This window comes from Scyliorhinus canicula, chromosome 10, assembly GCF_902713615.1.
Source record: "Scyliorhinus canicula chromosome 10, sScyCan1.1, whole genome shotgun sequence".
Classification (NCBI taxonomy): domain Eukaryota; kingdom Metazoa; phylum Chordata; class Chondrichthyes; order Carcharhiniformes; family Scyliorhinidae; genus Scyliorhinus; species Scyliorhinus canicula.
Genome location: NC_052155.1, coordinates 141,195,140 through 141,213,476, shown reverse-complemented (window position 1 = coordinate 141,213,476; position 18,337 = coordinate 141,195,140). Strand labels below are relative to the sequence as shown.

At 46.0% G+C, this 18,337-nt stretch overlaps 1 protein-coding gene across 6 annotated transcripts in view; it reads left to right on the top strand.

Annotated features, from left to right (window-relative positions):
- The window catches only part of LOC119972690 (collagen alpha-1(XV) chain-like), a 521,348-nt gene that overhangs the window by 346,539 nt on the left and 156,472 nt on the right, over positions 1 to 18,337 (top strand). For all 6 annotated transcript variants that reach the window (XM_038809807.1, XM_038809806.1, XM_038809803.1 and 3 more), the window contains 2 exons: positions 2,974 to 3,009; positions 13,645 to 13,707. In XM_038809807.1, coding sequence (XP_038665735.1) covers positions 2,974 to 3,009; positions 13,645 to 13,707 — 99 coding nt within the window. The remainder of the gene's footprint in view (positions 1 to 2,973; positions 3,010 to 13,644; positions 13,708 to 18,337) is intronic.

Genomic DNA, 18,337 nt, shown 5'->3' with positions numbered 1-18,337 from the left:
TCATCTACACTACCAAGAATCTTGCCATTAGCCCAGTACTCTGCATTCCTGTTACTCCTTCCAAAGTGAACCACCTCACACTTTTCCGCATTAAACTCCATCTGCCACCTCTCAGCCCAGCTCTGCAGCTTATCTATGTCCCTCTGTAACCTATAACATCCACAACTCCACCGACCTTCGTGTCATCTGCAAATTTACTAACCCATCCTTCTACACCCTCTTCCAGGTCATTTATAAAAATGACAAACAGCAGTGGCCCCAAAACAGATCCTTGCGGTACACCACTAATAACTGAACTCCAGGATGAACATTTGCCATCAACCACCACCCTCTGTCTTCTGTCAGCTAGCCAATTACTGATCCAAACCGCTAAATCACCTTCAATCCCATACTTCCGTATTTTCTGCAATAGCCTACCATGGGGAACCTTATCAAACGCCTTACTGAAATCCATATACACCATATCAACTGCTTTACCCTCATCCACCTGTTTGGTCACCTTCTCAAAAAACTCAATAAGGTTTGTGAGGCATGACCTACCCTTCACAAAACCGTGTTGACTATCGCTAATCAACTTGTTCTTTTCAAGATGATTATAAACCCTATCTCTTATAACCTTTTCCAACATTTTACCCACAACCGAAGTAAGGCTCACAGGTCTATAATTATCAGGGTTGTCTCTACTCCCCTTCTTGAACAAGGGGACAACATTTGCTATCCTCCAGTCTTCCGGCACTATTCCTGTCGACAAAGACGACATAAAGATCAAGGACAAAGGCTCTGCAATCTCCTCCCTGGCTTCCCAGAGAATCCTAGGGTAAATCCCATCTGGCCCAGGGGACTTATCTATTTGTACACTTTCCAAAATTGCTAACACCTCCTCCTTGTGAACCTCAATCCCATCTAGCCTGGTCGACTGTACCGAGTATTCTCTTCGACAACGTTGTCTTTCTCCAGTGTAAACACTGACGAAAAATATCCATTTAACGCTTCCCCTATCTCCTTTGATTCCACACACAACTTTCCACTACTATCCTTGATTGGCCCTAATCTTACTCTAGTCATTCTTTTGTTCCTGATATACCTATAGAAAGCCTTAGGATTTTCCTTGATCCTATCCGCCAACGACTTTTTGTGTCCTCTCCTCGCTCTTCTTAACTCTCCCTTTAGGTCCTTCCTGGCTAACTTGTAACTCTCAAGTGCCCTAACTGAGCCTCAATTGGCCAAATGGCTTACTCTTGCGCCTATGTGGGTATACCACATGGACTGCAGCAGTTCAAGCAAGGGACTCAAAGTCACCTTCTAAAACGCAATTCGGATGAATACCAAACGCTGACCTAGCCAATGACGTTTGTATCACATGAATAGATTAAGAAACAAATTCAGCTGGGCTAGTTACTCTAATCGTCAGATCCATAGGGAGTCAATGGACAGATTTTAACTCGCTCACAATCCACTCACTTACACAAAGTTAAAGTCAGGCCGAATTATATTTTAAAATTACACAGATATATGTATGTTGTTATGACCAAGTTAAACATTGGGAATGAACCAGTGAATGGCTGTACCTACATTTTTTTATTTAATTGAAAAGGTGCAATGTGCGGACAAAGGACAGGGTCCTGTGTGTGAACATACTCAGCTTCCAGCACACTTCATTTAGCCACACCTCGAGCCCAACTGATAAAGTAGTTGTCAGTATCATTCTTATCCACTGAGCAGATGTTCAGCAAATGTTGTAACTGCAAAATCACATCACATGTTGGACAGTATGGGTGAGATTCTCTGGCCTCACCATTTGCTGGTGGCGGGATTTTCTGGCCCTGCCGCTGTCAATGGGATTTCCCATTGAATCCACTCCTCGCCACCAGGGGTGCGCCAGCAGTGGGACCAGAAGATCCGCCAGTGTGAACAGCAGAAGATCTCACTCCATGTTCTGAGTTTTGTGAGGCTGGGTTGTTTTAGTACAGTCAGTACTTTGCCTGTTGTAAGCAGTCCAAGGGACATGCTTGATACGATCCACCAGTCATTGGGATATACAGCCGACATACCTAGCATCACACTGACATTGAAATTCATGTAACCACATTACTGATTTGTGTGATAGACAGAATGTCTTTTTGGTTTGATGGCAGCATCGTGTTAGTGGAGAATACCATCGTGTTGCTACTGCATAGTAGCCAGCGTGAAATGGCTTCAATGAATGAAGTTTAGCAGGTCCAAGTTTGTTTTGGTGCTTGTGATGTGGACAAACTAGCAGGAGTTATTGCCCAGTAAATTCAATGTCACCATGTGGGCCTGCAGTTTAGGTGTAGAAGATTTCCTTTCCTAGTTTTTATAATAATCCAGTAGCTGTCACAGTCATTGGGTACCAGCAAACACATGACCAGCTTTATTGCATTCAGTTGCACAACTTACAATTATAAACTAATAAACTATAATAAGAAACTTAACGGGCGGGATTTTCCACACCCCTCGTGGCGTGTATTTTGATGGCGGAGGCGGCCCACCAGTGGGATCTTCCAGTCCTGCCGCTGCCAACGGAATTTCCCATTATTTTCCCCCTCCGCTAACAGGGACCCAACGGCAGGGGCTCGGTGCCAGCGGGACCAGAAGATCAGGCGAGAGCAGCTGGAAAACCCCATCCATAATCTCAGGGCTTCTAATCCAACACCATAACTACGAGGCAGGCACAGAATTTCTGATCCTATGTATCCTTCCTTTGGGGAAAATCACTGACCTGGTCTATCGCCCAGGAAAGAGTGAATGAATCTAGTCCCTGTGTGAGGGATTGCAAGCACAGACTCACCCGGCGCATTTAGATGCAAGGCCCTTGAGTAATACTGTGGGCAGGATTGACTTTCCCAACATGCATTGGCATTGTTGTTGGGTCATAGAAAATCAATTCACAGGTTATGTAGCAGGCCTCAAATATTAGTTCAACAAATTGACTGGCTCTCTCTTAATTTGTAGGGCGAAAAAGGCGAACAAGGTTCTCCAGGTGAAAAAGTAAGTTCAGCCCAATTGAGAAATGTTGCTTAACCCCATTTGCTCCTCATTGCAGCCATCTGAGTAAATATAGAAGATTACAACTCATTCCTTGGGCATTTTGATGGTCCAATTATTATTCAGCCAGCAGCACCGATTTGGCAGCACTAGGGGCTGTGATGGTTTTTTTCTTGTCCTGTACATTCATACCTTGAACAGTCAGAATGAAAATACCAAAGAATACTGAGAATCAGGGCTGGATTTTGCAGCCCACCACCTTCCTGCCTACTGCGAACCCATTCCCATAACACAGTGAGTTGGTAAGGCATCCATTAGGCCACCTGCCCATAGGTCTATTGAGGCCATTAACTGCCCAATTGAGTGGCAGTTAAGGGTCTCATTCCACTTCCATTGCCTTGGTACACTGGGCAGTGGAAGGTGAATGAGAAGGCTGCTTTTACAATATCTGAGGTGAAAACATGAACAAATGTGTGTGTTGGGGGGCTCACTTCGATGCACACAAGGCAAGCCCCCCACAAGATGGTAACCCACCCCCACCCAACAGTTTTGCGCCCCAACCTCCAAATCCCACAACCACCTGCTCCCATACCTGATCCTCCCCTGCCCAAAAAGCCTGGACTCAGGATTCACCCTACTCCGGGATCCATGCTACTTTCTACATGAAACTGCTCACCCATTACTGAGTTGTGGTAATGGCACGCACTTGCTATCCGCAAATCCTGCTTCCTGTTGTCTACAGCTTTAGGTCCTATTTTACTAAAAATATTTCTCAATAAACATTCCTCTGGCAACTGTCACAATGTAACTGTTGCCTCTGGCCACAATTTGGCTCTGTGGAGTAAGTTTCTGAATTCTCTGTTTCTATCTTGTATGTTTAAGAAGAAAATATATAACCTGACTGAGGGCAAGAGTTCAGCAGATGTTGCCAAATGTAAATGAACTGCCTTTGGCTATCAGCAGTAGGTACCTGACATTACCTTTGAATCCTTTCTGATGGTAACTTTAGGCTCAGTTTTAAGAATTGTGTTATAATGCCCAAGCACAAACCCAACTCCTACCCCCACTTGATCTCTCCTGCTACTATCTATCTTTGCATCTCCCTCACTATCACTATGGCTTCATCATTCCAAGACTCCATCTTGTGAAAAGCTGTCTCTATTGGTTTGATTTGAAGCTGTACATGTTATCACAGAATGCAGAAGGAGGCCATTCAGCCCATCGAGTCTGCACCGGCCCTTGGAAAGAGCACCCTACCCAAGCCCACACCTCCACCCTATCCCTGTAACCCAGTAACCTGACCTAACCTTCATGGACACTAATGGCAATCCACCTAACCTGCACATCTTTGGACTGTGGGAGGAAACCGGAGCACTCGGAAGAAACCCACACAGACACGGGGAGAACGTGCAGACTCCACACAGACAGTGACCCAAGCTGGGAATCAAACCTGGGACCCCGGGACCACTATGCTACCGTGCTACCTGGCTTGCGGAGTCTGCACGTATTCCCCATGTCTGCGTGGGTTTCCTCCGAGTGCTCCAATTTCCTCCCACAAGTCCAGAAAGAGGTGCTCGTTAGGTGAATTGGACATTCTGAATTCTCCCTCAGCATTCCCGAACAGGTGCCGGAGTGTGGCGACTAGGGGATTTTCACAGTAACTTCATTACAGTGTTAATGTAAGCCTACTTGTGACAATAATAAAGATTATTATTATTATAATAAAGATTATTAATATCAAGTATAGACTTAAATTGCTCCATTTCTCCAGTGCTTTCTCATGTCACGTCTGTCTTTGTTTGCCTTCTCAAAACCTTCCACTTTGTGTTCGCCTTCAGCCTCTTCTTCTTTGCTAAGTTGGACGTTCTATCGTTGCCCATCATGGATGTTTCCTTCAAAAAGATTTTTAGGCCCATTCCTACAGAATAAAAGAGCTGCAGAAAGGAGCTGGAAAATCCTGTTCTGCAATTCCAGCTAACATTGCATGGGATTACAGTGAAAAAAGTTTGAAAATTTAGACGGTGGGTGTGCCTCCCCTACTTTCACTGGAACCACCCCTGGCCATGCATATGTGGAGAGAGGGTCAAGGCCTGAGGTTCTGACTGTTTTCCTCCTTTCTGCTGCAGTTACCACCTCTGAAGCAGGCAATTGGTTTCAGGAAGCAGGTACAAAGGCCTTGAATTTCCCCCAATATCCTTCTCTCCCTCCAGTCAGCCATGAAGACACCTATAGAAGGCCTTGACCTTGGCTAAGGCCTCCAGTGGGAACGTTCCCCTAATCAAGATGCTTCCATCACTCTAAGGTCCCGCATTGCCCCTCTGATTCTGCTTTGTGCATTCCGACTGGTGTTTCCTTGCTTACATTCATAGAATCATAGAATTTACAGTGGTCATTCGACCTCCTGGAAAGAGCACCCTACCTAAGCCCACATCTCCACCCTATCCCTGTAACCCAGTAATCTCACCTAACCTATTTGGACACTAAGGGCAATTTAGCATGGCCAATCCACCTAACCTGCACATCTTTGGACCGTGGGAGGAAACCGGAGCACCCGGAGGAAACCCACGCAGACACAGGGAGAACGTGCAGACTCCACACACACAGTGACCCAAGCCGGGAATCGAACCTGTGCTAAGCACTCTGGTACCATGCCGCGCATCCACCGTGCTACCGTGGGAACCTTGCCATGAGTCTGCCATGCATGTGAAATGAGCCTATCCACGGCTAATGGTGCTGGGGTTGAGCCAGACGTAGAGGGCTAAGGTGGAATTTCTGTCAGATTCTTCTTGAAGAGGAGAATCTCCAAAGGTGTTGTTAATAAGAGAAAACCCATCCATCGCCAATAATGAACAGCAATAGAGATCTGGCAGAAAAATACACTGAATTCTATCGATAGCTTAAAATTCTGTGGCAGTCTAGCTTTGAGAAGAACTTTCCAGGTTTTTGTTAACCCCAATTGGCCTTATTTTAATCTGCTTTCTGCCTCTCCTAGGAGATCATATAACTCTTAGGTGTGATGGGAGGGCATATATTTGAAGTGCAAGGAATCACAGTTGTGTTGGACAAGCTAGATTATTTGTATGATTGTATAAAGTTACAGGGCCCCAGGCAGTTATCACAGCCTCTCTTGATCTGGCACCCAAGCAGACATGTGAGTGTCAGACAACTTGATGGCCATTTGATTTCCTTCTCCCCTGTTAGGAAGTGTCACTGTTAGGGACCTTCTATCTCAGGTAGCTTGGGATAAATAAATCCTGCCCTTCAGAGTTTGTGACAAATGTCTCACCTCTGACATATCAAAGCCCTTCCCCTGACTACAAAGCTAAAGTCAGAAGTCTAATGAAATGCATTTCATTTGCCTTGGAATGTTGCAGCTGTAACAACATTCAAGAAGTTCGACATTGTCCTTGACAATGTTCACTTAATTCTCATTCCGACCTCCAGCTTAGAGTTCCACCATTTACACCACCGGCATACCATGGCTGTGGCCACTAATCTTCAGGATGCACTTAGGTAAGGTCCCAGTTTCTTTGGCAGCACCAGCCAAACACCCAACCTCTATCACTTAGAAGGATAACAGCATCCAGTGCATCACCACCACCAAGTACCTCCTCAAATCGCACACCATCCTGATTTGGACATGTATCACCATCCCTTCATCATTTGTGGGTCAAAATCCTGGAACTCTGTATCAAAAAAACACAATGACAGTACTTTCACCACAAGGTTCAAGGTAAAGGCCCACCACCATCTATTCAAGAGAAACAAGAGAAAGGCAACAAATACTCTCCTTACCAGCAATGCTCAATCTTCAGAATCACACTTTTAAAAAAGGGTTAAAACTTTGCATTGTAATTTCCCATTCTGAATATGAAATAAGCAGAGCTCCCTGTGTGAAGTGCTGTTCTGGTACCCTTGGAATGAACATTAAATTAGGAGCTGGGTTCCCACAATTTCTTGACGGATCTTTATGAGCATTCGCTCCAGAGTATTTTCTCCTGCCTGTGATTAGCATTGCGGAAAGGGCAGCGGGATGACCACCAGAAGGGGCAGGCAGTCAGTGCAGGAATCCTCTATGGTTGTCCCCCTCTCAAACAGGTATGCCCCTTTGGATACTGTTGGGGGGAATAGTCTATCCGGGAAAAATGGCAGCAGCCAGAGCAGTGGCACCACGGCTGGCACTGATGTTCAGCAGGGAGGGTCAAAGTGCAGAAGAGCAATAGTCATAGGGGACTCTATAGTCAGGGGCACAGATAGGCACTTCTGTGAACGTGAAGGAGACTCCAGGATGGTATGTTGCCTTTCTGGTGCCATGGTCCAGGATGTCTCAGAATGGGGAGCGGGCATCCTGAAGGGGGAGGGCAAACAGGCAGAGATTGTGGTACATATTGGTATGAATGACATTGGCAGGAAGGGGGATGAGATGCTGCAGCAGGTGTTCAGGGAGCTAGTCAGAAAGTTAAAAGACAGGACCTCAAGCGTTGTGATCTCGGGGTTACTCCCTATGCCACGTGCCAGTGAGGCTAGAAATAGGAAGATAGAGCAGCTAAACACGTGGCTAAATAGCTGGTATAGGAGGGAGGGTTTCAGTTATCTGGACCACTGGGAGCTCTTCCAGGGCACATGTATCAGAAGGACGGGTTGTATCTAAACTGGAGAGTCATAAATATCCTATAAATAGCGAGGTTTGCTAGTGTCACACGGGAGGGTTTAGACTAGTTGGCAGGGGGGTGAGTAATAGGTCAGAAGGTGAAAGCATTGAGGGAGAACTAGGGAATAGGGCCAGTATGGCTCTGAGGCAGAGGAGGCAGGGAGATGTTGCTGAACACAGCGGGTCTGGTGGCCTGAAGTGCATATGTTTTAATGCAAGAAGTATAACAGGTAAGGCAGATGAACTTAGAGCTTGGATTAACACTTGGAACTATGATGTTGTTGCCATTACAGAGACCTGGTTGACGGAAGGACAGGATTGGCAGCGAAACGTTCCAGGATTCAGATGTTTCAGGCGGGATAGAGGGGGGTGTAAAAGGGGTGGTGGAGTTGTGCTACTGGTTAGGGAGAATATCACAGCTGTACTGTGGGAGGACACCTCAGAGGGCAGCGAGGCTATATGGGTAGAGATCAGGAATAAGAAGGGTGCAGTCTCAATGTTGGGGGTTTACTACAGGCCTTCCAACAGCCAGCGGGAGATAGAGGAGCAGATAGGTAGACAGATTTTGGAAAGGAGTAAAAACTACAGGGTTGTTGTGATGGGAGACTTCAACTTCCCCAATATTGACTGGGACTCACTTAGTGTTGGGGGCTTGGACGGGGCAGAGTTTGTAAGGAGCATCCAGGAGGGCTTCTTAAAACAATATGTAGATAGTTCAACTTGGGAAGGGAATGTACTGGACCTGGTATTGGGGAATGAGCCCGGACAGGTTGTAGAAGTTTCAGTAGGTGAGCATTTTGGGAACAGTGACCATAATTCAGTAAGTTTTAAAGTGCTGGTGGACAAGGATAAGAGTGGTCCTTGAGTGAATGTGCTAAATTGGGGGAAGGCTAGTTATAACAATATTAGGCGGGAACTGAAGAACCTAGATTGGGGGCGGATGTTTGAGGGTAAATCAACATCTGACATGTGGGGAGGCATTCAAATGTCAGTTGAAGGGAATTCCGGACAGCATGTTCCTTGAAGAAGAAGGATAAATATGGCGAATTTCGGGAACCTTAGATAACGAGAGACATTGTAGGCCTCGTCAAAAAGAAAAAGGAGGCATTTGTCAGGGCTAGAAGACTGGGAACAGACAAAGCCTGTGTGGAATATAAGGGAAGTAGAAAGGAATTTAAGCAAGGAGGAGATCTAAAAGGGGTCACGAAAAGTCATTGGCAAATAGGGTTAAGGAAAATCCCAAGGCTCTTTACACGTACATAAAAAGCAAGAGGGTAGCCAGGGAAAGGGTTGGCCCACTGAGGAAATGGGCGAGGTACTAAATGAATACTTTGCCTCAGTATTCACCAAATAGAAGGAATTGGTGGATGTTGAGTCTGGAGAAGGGTGTATCGATAGTCTGGGTCACATTGAGATCCAAAAAGACGAGGTATTGGGCATCTTGATAAATATTATGGTGGATAAGCCCCCAGGGCCTGATGGGATCAACCTCAGAATACTGAAGGAGGCAAGAGAGGAAATTGCTGAGGCCTTGACAGAAATCTTTGGACCCCGCTGTCTTCAGGTGATACCCCGGAGGACTGGAGGATAGCTAATGTTGTTCCTTTGTTTAAGAAGGGTAGCAAGGATAATCCAGGGAACTACAGGCCGGTGTGTCTTCCGTCAGTGGTAGGGAAATTACTGGAAAGAATACTTCGAGACAGGATCTACTGCCGTTCGGAAACAAGTGGAAGTCACTGATAGGAGTAGTCTATCGGCCACCAAATAGTAACGTTATGGTGGGGCAGGCAATAAACAAAGAAATAACTGATGCATGTAGAAATGGTACAGCAGTTATCATGGGGGATTTTAATCTACATGTCGATTGGTTTAACCAGGTCGGTCAAGGCAACCTTGAGGAGGAGTTTATAGAATATATCCGCGATAGTTTCCTAAAACAGTATGTAATGGAACCTACGAGGGAACAAGCGGTCCTAGATCTTGTCCTGTGTAATGAGATAGGATTGATTCATGATCTCATAGTTAGGAATCCTCTCGGAAGGAGCGATCACATATGGTGGAATTTAAAATACAGATGGAGGGTGAGAAGGTAAAATCAAATACTAGTGTTTTGTGCTTAAACAAAGGAGATTACAATGGGATGAGAGAAGAACTAGCTACGGTAGACTGGGAGCAAAGACTTTATGGTGGAACAGTTCAGGAACAGTGGAGAACCTTCCAAGTGATTTTTCACAGTGCCCAGCAAAGGTTTATACCAACAAAAAGGAAGGACGGTAGATAGAGGGAAAATCGACCGTGGATATCTACGGAAATAAGGGAGAGTATCAAATTGAAGGAAAAAGCATATAAAGTGGCAAAGATTGGTGGGAGACTAGAGGACTGGGAAATATTTAGGGGGTAACAGAAAGCTACTAAAAAGCTATAAAGAAGAGTAAGATAGAGTATGAGAGTAAACTTGCTCAGAATATAAAAACAGACAGTAAAAGATTTTACAAATATATAAAACAAAAAAGAGTGGCTAAGGTAAATATTGGTCCTTTAGAGGATGAGAAGGGAGTTTTAATAATGGGATGAGGAAATGGCTGAGGAACTGAACAGGTTTTTTGGGTCGGTCTTCACAGTGGAAGACACAAATAAAATGCCAGCGACTGATAGAAATGAGGCTATGGCAGGTGAGGACCTTGAGAGGATTGTTATCACTAAGGATGGGCAAGCCAATGGGGCTAAAGATAGACAAATCTCCTGGCCCTGATGGAATGCATCCCAGAGTGCTAAAAGAAATGGCTAGGGAAATTGCAGATGCACTAATGATGATTTACCAAAATTCACTAGACTCTGGGGTGGTCCCGGTGGATTGGAAATTAGCAAACGTGACACCACTGTTTAAAAAAGGAGGTAGGCAGAGAGCGGGTAATTATAGGCCAATGAGCTTAACTTCGGTAGTAGGGAAGATGCTGGAATCTATCATCAAGGAAGAAATAGCGAGGCATCTGGATAGAAATTGTCCCATTGGGCAGACGCAGCATGGGTTCATAAAGGGCATGTCATGCCTAACTAATTTAGTGGAATTTTTTGAGGACATTATCAGTGCAGTAGATAACGGGGAGCCAATAGATGTGGTATATCTGGATTTCCAGAAAGCCTTTGACAAGGTGCCACACAAAAGGTTACTACATAAGATAAAGGTGCATGGCATTAAGGGTAAAGTAGTAGCATGGATAGAGGATTGGTTAATTAATAGAAAGCAAAGAGTGGGGATTAATGGGTGTTTCTCTGGTTGGCAATCAATAGCTAGTGGTGTCCCTCAGGGATCCGTGTTGGGCCCACAATTGTTCACAATTTACATAGATGATTTGGAGTTGGGGACCAGGGGCAATGTGTCCAAGTTTGCTGATGACACTAAGATGAGTGGTAAAGTGAAAAGTGCAGAGGATACTGGAAGTCTGCAGAGGGATTTGGATTGGTTCAGTGAATGGGCTAGGGTCTGGCAGATGGAATACAATGTTGACAAATGTGAGGTTATCCATTTTGTTAAGAATAACAGGAAACGGGATTATTATTTAAACGATAAAATATTAAAGCATGCCGCTGTGCAGAGAGGCCTGGGTGTGCTAGTGCATGAGTCACAGAAAGTTGGTTTACAGGTGCAACAGGTGATTAAGAAGGCAAATGGAATTTTGTCCTTCATTGCTAGAGGGATGGAGTTTAAGACTAGGGAGGTTATGTCAAGAGGAAGAAGAAGGCCGAAGGGCACGTACTGCGCTGTAATGTTCTATGTTCTAATTGTGTAAGGTGTTAGTGAGGCCACACCTGGAGTATTGTGTTCAGTTTTGGTCTCCTTACTTGAGAAAGGACATACTGACACTGGAGAGTGTGCAGAGGAGATTCACTAGGTTAATCCCAGAGCTGAAGGGGTTGAATTATGAGGAGAGGTTGAGTAGACTGGGACTGTACTCGTTGGAATTTAGAAGGATGAGGGGGGATCTTATAGAAACATTTAAAATTATGAAGGGAATAGATAGGATAGATACGGGCAGGTTGTTTCCACTGGTGGGTGAAAGCAGAACTAGGGGACATAGCCTCAAAATAAGGGGAAGTAGATTTAGGACTGAGTTTAGGAGGAACTTCTTCACCCAAAGGGTTGTGGATCTATGGAATTCCTTGCCCAGTGAAGCAGTTGAGGCTCCTTCATTACATGTTTTTAAGGTAAAGATAGATAGTTTTTTGAAAAATAAAGGGATTAAGGGTTATGGTGTTCGGGCCGGAGAGTCCACAAAAGATCAACCATGATCTCATTGAATGGCGGAGCAGGCTCGAGGGGCCAGATAGCCTACTCCTGCTCCTAGTTCTTATGTTCTTATTAGCGAGAGGCAGCGGGATTTTGTGAAGGGGAGGTCATGTCTCACTAACTTGATAAAGGTTTTTGAGGAGGTCACAAAGAGATTGATGCAGGTAGGGCAGTGGATGTTGTCTATATAGACTTCAGTAAGGCCTTTGACAAGGTCCCTCATGGCTGACTGGTACAGAGGTGAAGTCACACGTGATCAGAAGTGAGCTGGCAAGATGGATTCAGAACTGGCTAGGTCGTCAAAGGCAGAGAGTAGCAATGGAAGGGTGCATTTCTGATTGGAAGGCTGTGACTAGTGGTGTTCCGCAGGGTTCAGTGCTGGGACCTTTGCTGTTTGCAGTATATATAAATGATTTGGAGGAAAACGTAACTGGTCTGATTAGTAAGTTTGCGGACGACCCAAAGGTTGGTGGAATTGCGGATAGCGATGAAGACTGTCAGAGGATACTGTGGCTGGTTTAGCACAGTGGGCTAAACAGCTGGCTTGTAATGTAGAACAAGGCCAACAGCGCAGGTGGTTCAATTCCCGTACCGGCCTCCCCGGAATGTGGCGACTAGGGTCTTTTCACAGTAACTTCATTGAAGCCTACTTGTGACAATAAGCGATTAAGAAGGATACAGCACGATTTAGATCATTTGGAGACTTGGACGGAGGGTTGGCAGATGGAGTTTAATCTGGACAAATGTGAGGTCTAATACAGGTCGGGAAAATACAGGTAATGGTAGGACCCTCAAGAGTATTGACAGTCAGAGATATCTTGGTGTACAAGTCCACGGGGCACTAGAAGGGGCAACACAGGTGGAGAAGATAGTCAAGATAATGTATGGCATGCTTGCCTTCATTGGCCGGGGCATTGAATATAAATATTAGCAAGTCATGGTGCAGTTGTATAGAACCTTAGTTAGGCCACACTTGGAATATAATGTTCAATTTTGGTCGCCACACTACCAGAAGGATGTGGAGGCTTTAGAGAGGGTGCAGAAGAGATTTACCAGGATGTTGCCTGGTATGGAGAGCATTAGCTATGAGGAGAGGTTTAATAAATTTGGTTTGTTCTCACTGGAACAGAGGAGGTTGAGGGGAGACCTGATAGAGGTCTACAAAATTATGAGGGGCATAGACAGAGTGGATAGTCAGAGTCATTTTCCCAGAGTAGAAGGGTCAATTACTCGGATAGAGGGGTCAATTACTAGGGTCATAGGTTTAAGGTGCGAGGGGCAAGGTTTAGAGGCAATGTATGAGGCAGGTTTTTTACACAGAGGGTAGTGGGTAACTGGAACTTGCTGCCTGAGGAGGTGGTGGAAGCAGGGACGATAGTGACGTTTAAGGGGCATCTTTACAAATATGAATAGGATGGGAATAGAGGGATACGGACCCCGGAAGTGCAGAAGATTTTAGTTTAGACGGGCAGCATAGTTGGCACAGACTTGGAGGGCCAAAGGGCCTGTTCCTGTGCTTTACTTTTATTTGTTCTTCTTTGTTCTGACAGGCTCGTATCAGTCAGTGTGCAAAGAAAGATCCAACACAGCCTGCTTTCCCATTGATCGAGGCCATCGAATAATCTTTCTTCTTTGTTTAAAAATGAACCTAAAATAAGGAACAGGACACCCTGATGACTGTGTCTAATTTGTTTTTAAGGGACTTCCGGGTACCCCAGGTCAACCTGGACAAATCGGGAAGGCTGGATTACCAGGATCTATGGTTAGTGGTTCATTTTTTATTGCATGATTTCTTGCCTTTTTGGTGTTTTGGTTTCAACACTTACAGCCCACCACATAAAGCACTTTTGTATAGAAAAGGCAAATTCGTGGATTGCACTATGATGTTAGTTCTTATGAGCCTCCCCATTGCTCCCGAGATCCCAAGCATTCAATTTGTTGTCAGGACATTTTAGAACAATTCCGTAAGTTTTGTGTGTCTTTGTTACAGAGATGATCAATTCCAAAGTATTACAAAAATGAAAAGTTTACGTCAATATGTTTTCATAACCTTAGGATGCCTCAAAGTTCTTTACAGGCAATAAAGTACTTTTCAAGTGTCTGCATTGTTGTAATGTAAGACATGCGGCAGCCAAATTGTGCACAGCAAGATATTATTAATAATTATTATTATCCTACATACACCAAGGCAATCATGACCAGGTAATCCATTTTAGTGATGTTGGGAGAGGGTAACGTGTTGGCAAGGACCATGGGGAGAGCTGCCCTGCATCTCTGAACAAGTGCCATGGGATATTTCACTGGCACTTGAGAGAGTAGACATCTCAGTTTTAACTCAGTATACTGAAGCACTCCCTCAGTACTGACTGGTACGATATCCCGGTTATGTCTAGATTGGGGCTTGAACCTCATTTCCTTTTTTACTTCCCCTCTGAACTTGCTGTACACTGCCTGATTCTCACTTGTATTATTAACCTGACATCTGTATAGGGCAGCATGGTGGAGCAGTGGTTAGCAGTGCTGCCTCACAGTGCCAAGGTCCCAGGTTCGGTCCCAGCCCTGGGAGTGTGGAGTTTTCATATTCTCCCCGTGTCTGCCCCCACAACCCAAAAGATGTGCAGGGTCAATAGATTGGCCAAGCTAAATTGCCCCTTAATTGAAAAAATGAATTAGGCACTCTAAATTTATTTCTGCTGCATCTTACTCTCTATCGCTTTGGTCATTGAGAGAGCTCTGGCTTTGTTTCCCCGACCTTTTCACCTTGAGGGGCTGCATGCGACTGAACTGAACCAAACTCTTCTTTAAAGGCAGCCTATTGTTCCATTACAGTTTTGCCACTGATTCCAATTCCTGGGACAGATTTGTTCTCACTGCATTCCAATTGCCTCTTCCAATTAAGCATTTTTACCCCAAGTTTCTATGATTTAGGCACGTGTAAAAGTGACTTCCTGGATATCCATTTTGGAAGTGCCGGTTAGAATATTGACTTTCATAATAGTGTAGACACCAGGAAATTTTCTGGATATATAAGTTACATTGCTGGAGGCCAATGAAACGGGCAGCATGGTAGCATAGTGGTTAGCACAGTTGCTTCACAGCTTCTTGGTCCCAGGTTCAATTCCCGGCTTGGGTCACTGTCTGTGCAGAGGCTGCACGTTTTCCCCGTGTCTGCGAGTGTTTCCTCCGGGTGCTCCGGTTTCCTCCCACAGTCCAAAGATGCGCAGCTTTGGTGGATTGGCCATGATAAATTGCCCTTAGTGTCCAAAATTGCCGTTTGTGTCAGGTGGGGTTACTGGGTTATGGGGATTGGGTGGAGGTGTGGACCTTGGGTAGGATGCTCTTTCCAAGAGCCGGTGCAGACTCGATGGGCCGAATGGCCTCCGTCTGCACTGTAAATTCTATGATCTATGAACTGTAAACACGTCTTGAGTACAAAACCCACTCGAAAGTTAGATGGGATGCAAATCTGGCACAACATGGGCGCGATTCTCCCATGCCACGTTGTTTAGGAGAATCGCCGTGCACGCCACTTTTTCATGCGGTGCCGGTCCAACGCTGTTCCACCATTCCCCAACCGACGAGAACGGCATCATCGAGGTCGGTGCCGTGCATGCCGGAGAAACGCCCGAGCAAGTAATACATGTGATTCTCCCTGCCCCCTGCTATTCAGCGGCCCGGATGGCCGAAAGTCCTGTCACGCCGTCGCCGTTCACCCCTACTATGGTGGATAAGGGAGGTGAGTGGGCGGGCTCACACCAGGAAGCAGGAAGCTGCGTCCACATCTGGTGATGGCGGTTGAGGGGGGGGAGGGGTTTCTGATGTGTATGTCACGATTCCCCATGGGGGGGGGGGGGGTGATGGGGGAGGGGTGAGGACAGGGCTAAAGAGGATGGGGTGTGGGAAGGAATAGGGGGTAGGAGGAGGGGGTGGGGGAAGGAGTAGAAGGAAGGGGGAGGGGTTGGGGGAATAAGAAGGGGGAAGGGGAGGGAGTGGGGAAGGAGTAGAGGGAAGGGGGAAGGGGGTGCGGGAAGGAGAAGGGGGATGGGGAGGGGGTGGGGGAGGGGTTGGGGAAATGAGGAGGGGGAAGGGAGAGGAGGTGGGGCAAGGAGAAGAGGGGAGGGGTTGGGGGGAGGGGGGAGGCGTTGGGGAACGTGTTGCGTCTTTTCGTCCGACGTCACTTCGTCCAACGACACTTCGTCCACGTCTTTTGGTCCAACGTCTTTTTGTCCGCCCGTCTTTTGGTCCAACGTCTTTTTGTCCAGTTATCCAATTACAAATAAACTCCGTAGAAAACCAGGTATAATATCTTCAATGAGAATTTAATTGATAAAATGCAAGTACAATACAGCAAGTAAATCTAAAAGTTTACTATGAGAATTTAATTGATAAAATGCAAGTACAATACAGCAAGTAAATCTAAAAGTTTACTATGAGAATTTAATTGATAAAATGCAAGTAAAATACAGCAAAAGTTGAAAAATGCAGTTAAAAAATCTAAAAGTTTGCTAATTACTTAAAATTCCCAAAAGATATCATATCACTTAGAAAATACAGTTGGAAAATACAGTTGCTTCATGCTTTATTTCTGCAACTGCTTTTCTAGCATTTAACAAATCAACATCAGCTGGATGAAGGTGCTCTTTAGAAAAATAAATAATTTTCGGCTCATTGTTTTCCGTTACCGTGTGAATCCGCACTGAACACAGCCTTCTTTTCTCAGGGGCAGCAGGGTAGCATGGTGGTTAGCATAAATGCTTCACAGCTCCAGGGTCCCAGGTTCGATTCCCGGCTGGGTCACTGTCTGTGTGGAGTCTGCACGTCCTCCCCCTGTTTGCGTGGGTTTCCTCCGGGTGCTCCGGTTTCCTCCCACAGTCCAAAGATGTGCAGGTTAGGTAGATTGGCCATGCTAAATTGCCCGTAGTGTCCTAATAAAAGTAAGGTTGTTGGGTTACGGGTATAGGGTGGATACGTGGGTTTGAGTAGGGTGATCATGGCTCGGCACAACATTGAGGGCCGAAGGGCCTGTTCTGTGCTGTACTGTTCTATGTTCTATGTTCTACATCTCCAGTATTCTTTTCCTAGGTTTGTACCGCTTGAATGAAAATCGTAGATGTAGTTACTTTCATCAGCTATCTTCCTTTTGCCCTTCGTTGACACAATGAACTTTGCCATTTCGGGATGGGCGAATTAAGAAAGAGAACGATAATATCTATCCTTTAACGAGGCTCGTTAAAGGAAAGAGAACGATAATAACTATCCTTTAACGAGGCTCGTTAAAGGAAAGAGACTGCTAATAAAAATCCTTTATTACATATTATACCTTGATATGTGCATTAGAGAAGATTTCTATTTACAAAACGTCAAGTTACAAAAAGTCTTTGACAAAAAAAATCATCGGACAAATAAACGTAACAAGTCACAAAAAGTCTTTGACGAAAAAAATCATCGGACAAAAAAACGTAGGACCAAAGGACGTGAGGACAAAAAGACGTTGGACCAAAAGACGTGGACGAAGTGTCGTTGGACGAAATGACGTCAGACGAAAAGACATAGCACCGTTGGGGAAGGAGTATGGGGAGGGGGTGGGGGTGGGGAGGAGTAGGGGGAGAGGGTGGGGGAAGGGGGAGGCGTTGGGGAAGGAGTAGAGGGAAGGGGAGGGAGTGGGGAGGGGAAGGGGAGAGGGTGGGGGAAGGGGGAGAGGGTGGGGGAAGAGGGAGGGGGAGAGGGAAGGAGAAGGGGAAGGGGGAGGGGAGGGGGTGCTGGAAGTAGAGGGAAGGGTTGGGGGTGGGGGAATGAGTGGGGGGAAGAGGTAGAGGATATGGTGCCACCGGCTGGGACAGCAAGCACGCGAGGCGTTGATCGCTATACGTTTCACACACTAGGGGGAGGACATCGTTGTGCAGGGCACTTGTACCGTCGTTCGCGCACAAAGGTACCACCCAGCACCCCCCGTACCTCCCACACCATCGCACAACCCTACCCTCCCACCACCACTCTCACAGCAACCTACACCTGCGGCACATCGTGAATTTTGTTACACATTTACTTCTGTCAGTGGGTGTGATCAGTGCCATGTTGGAAGATGACAACCCGCTCTGCGATGAGCTGTGAGCTCCGGATCGCTAAAGGATGTCTGACTCATGGCCATATCTGAACCCTCCACCTCGGTGTTCCCTTTATGCGTCACGGACACTCCATCACATGTCCATGTGGGGCAGCAGGCGTCGGTCTGCTGAGGATGATGGCGTGCTTGGGGTTGGGGGGATGCACACCCAGTCTCACCGTTGTAATGAACTTCGAACACCATCGTCACCCGGTCCCCCTCACGACCCCCTCAGGCACCAGAAATAGGACAGACGCATCTAGGTTTGGTGTAACAACTTTAATAGTGA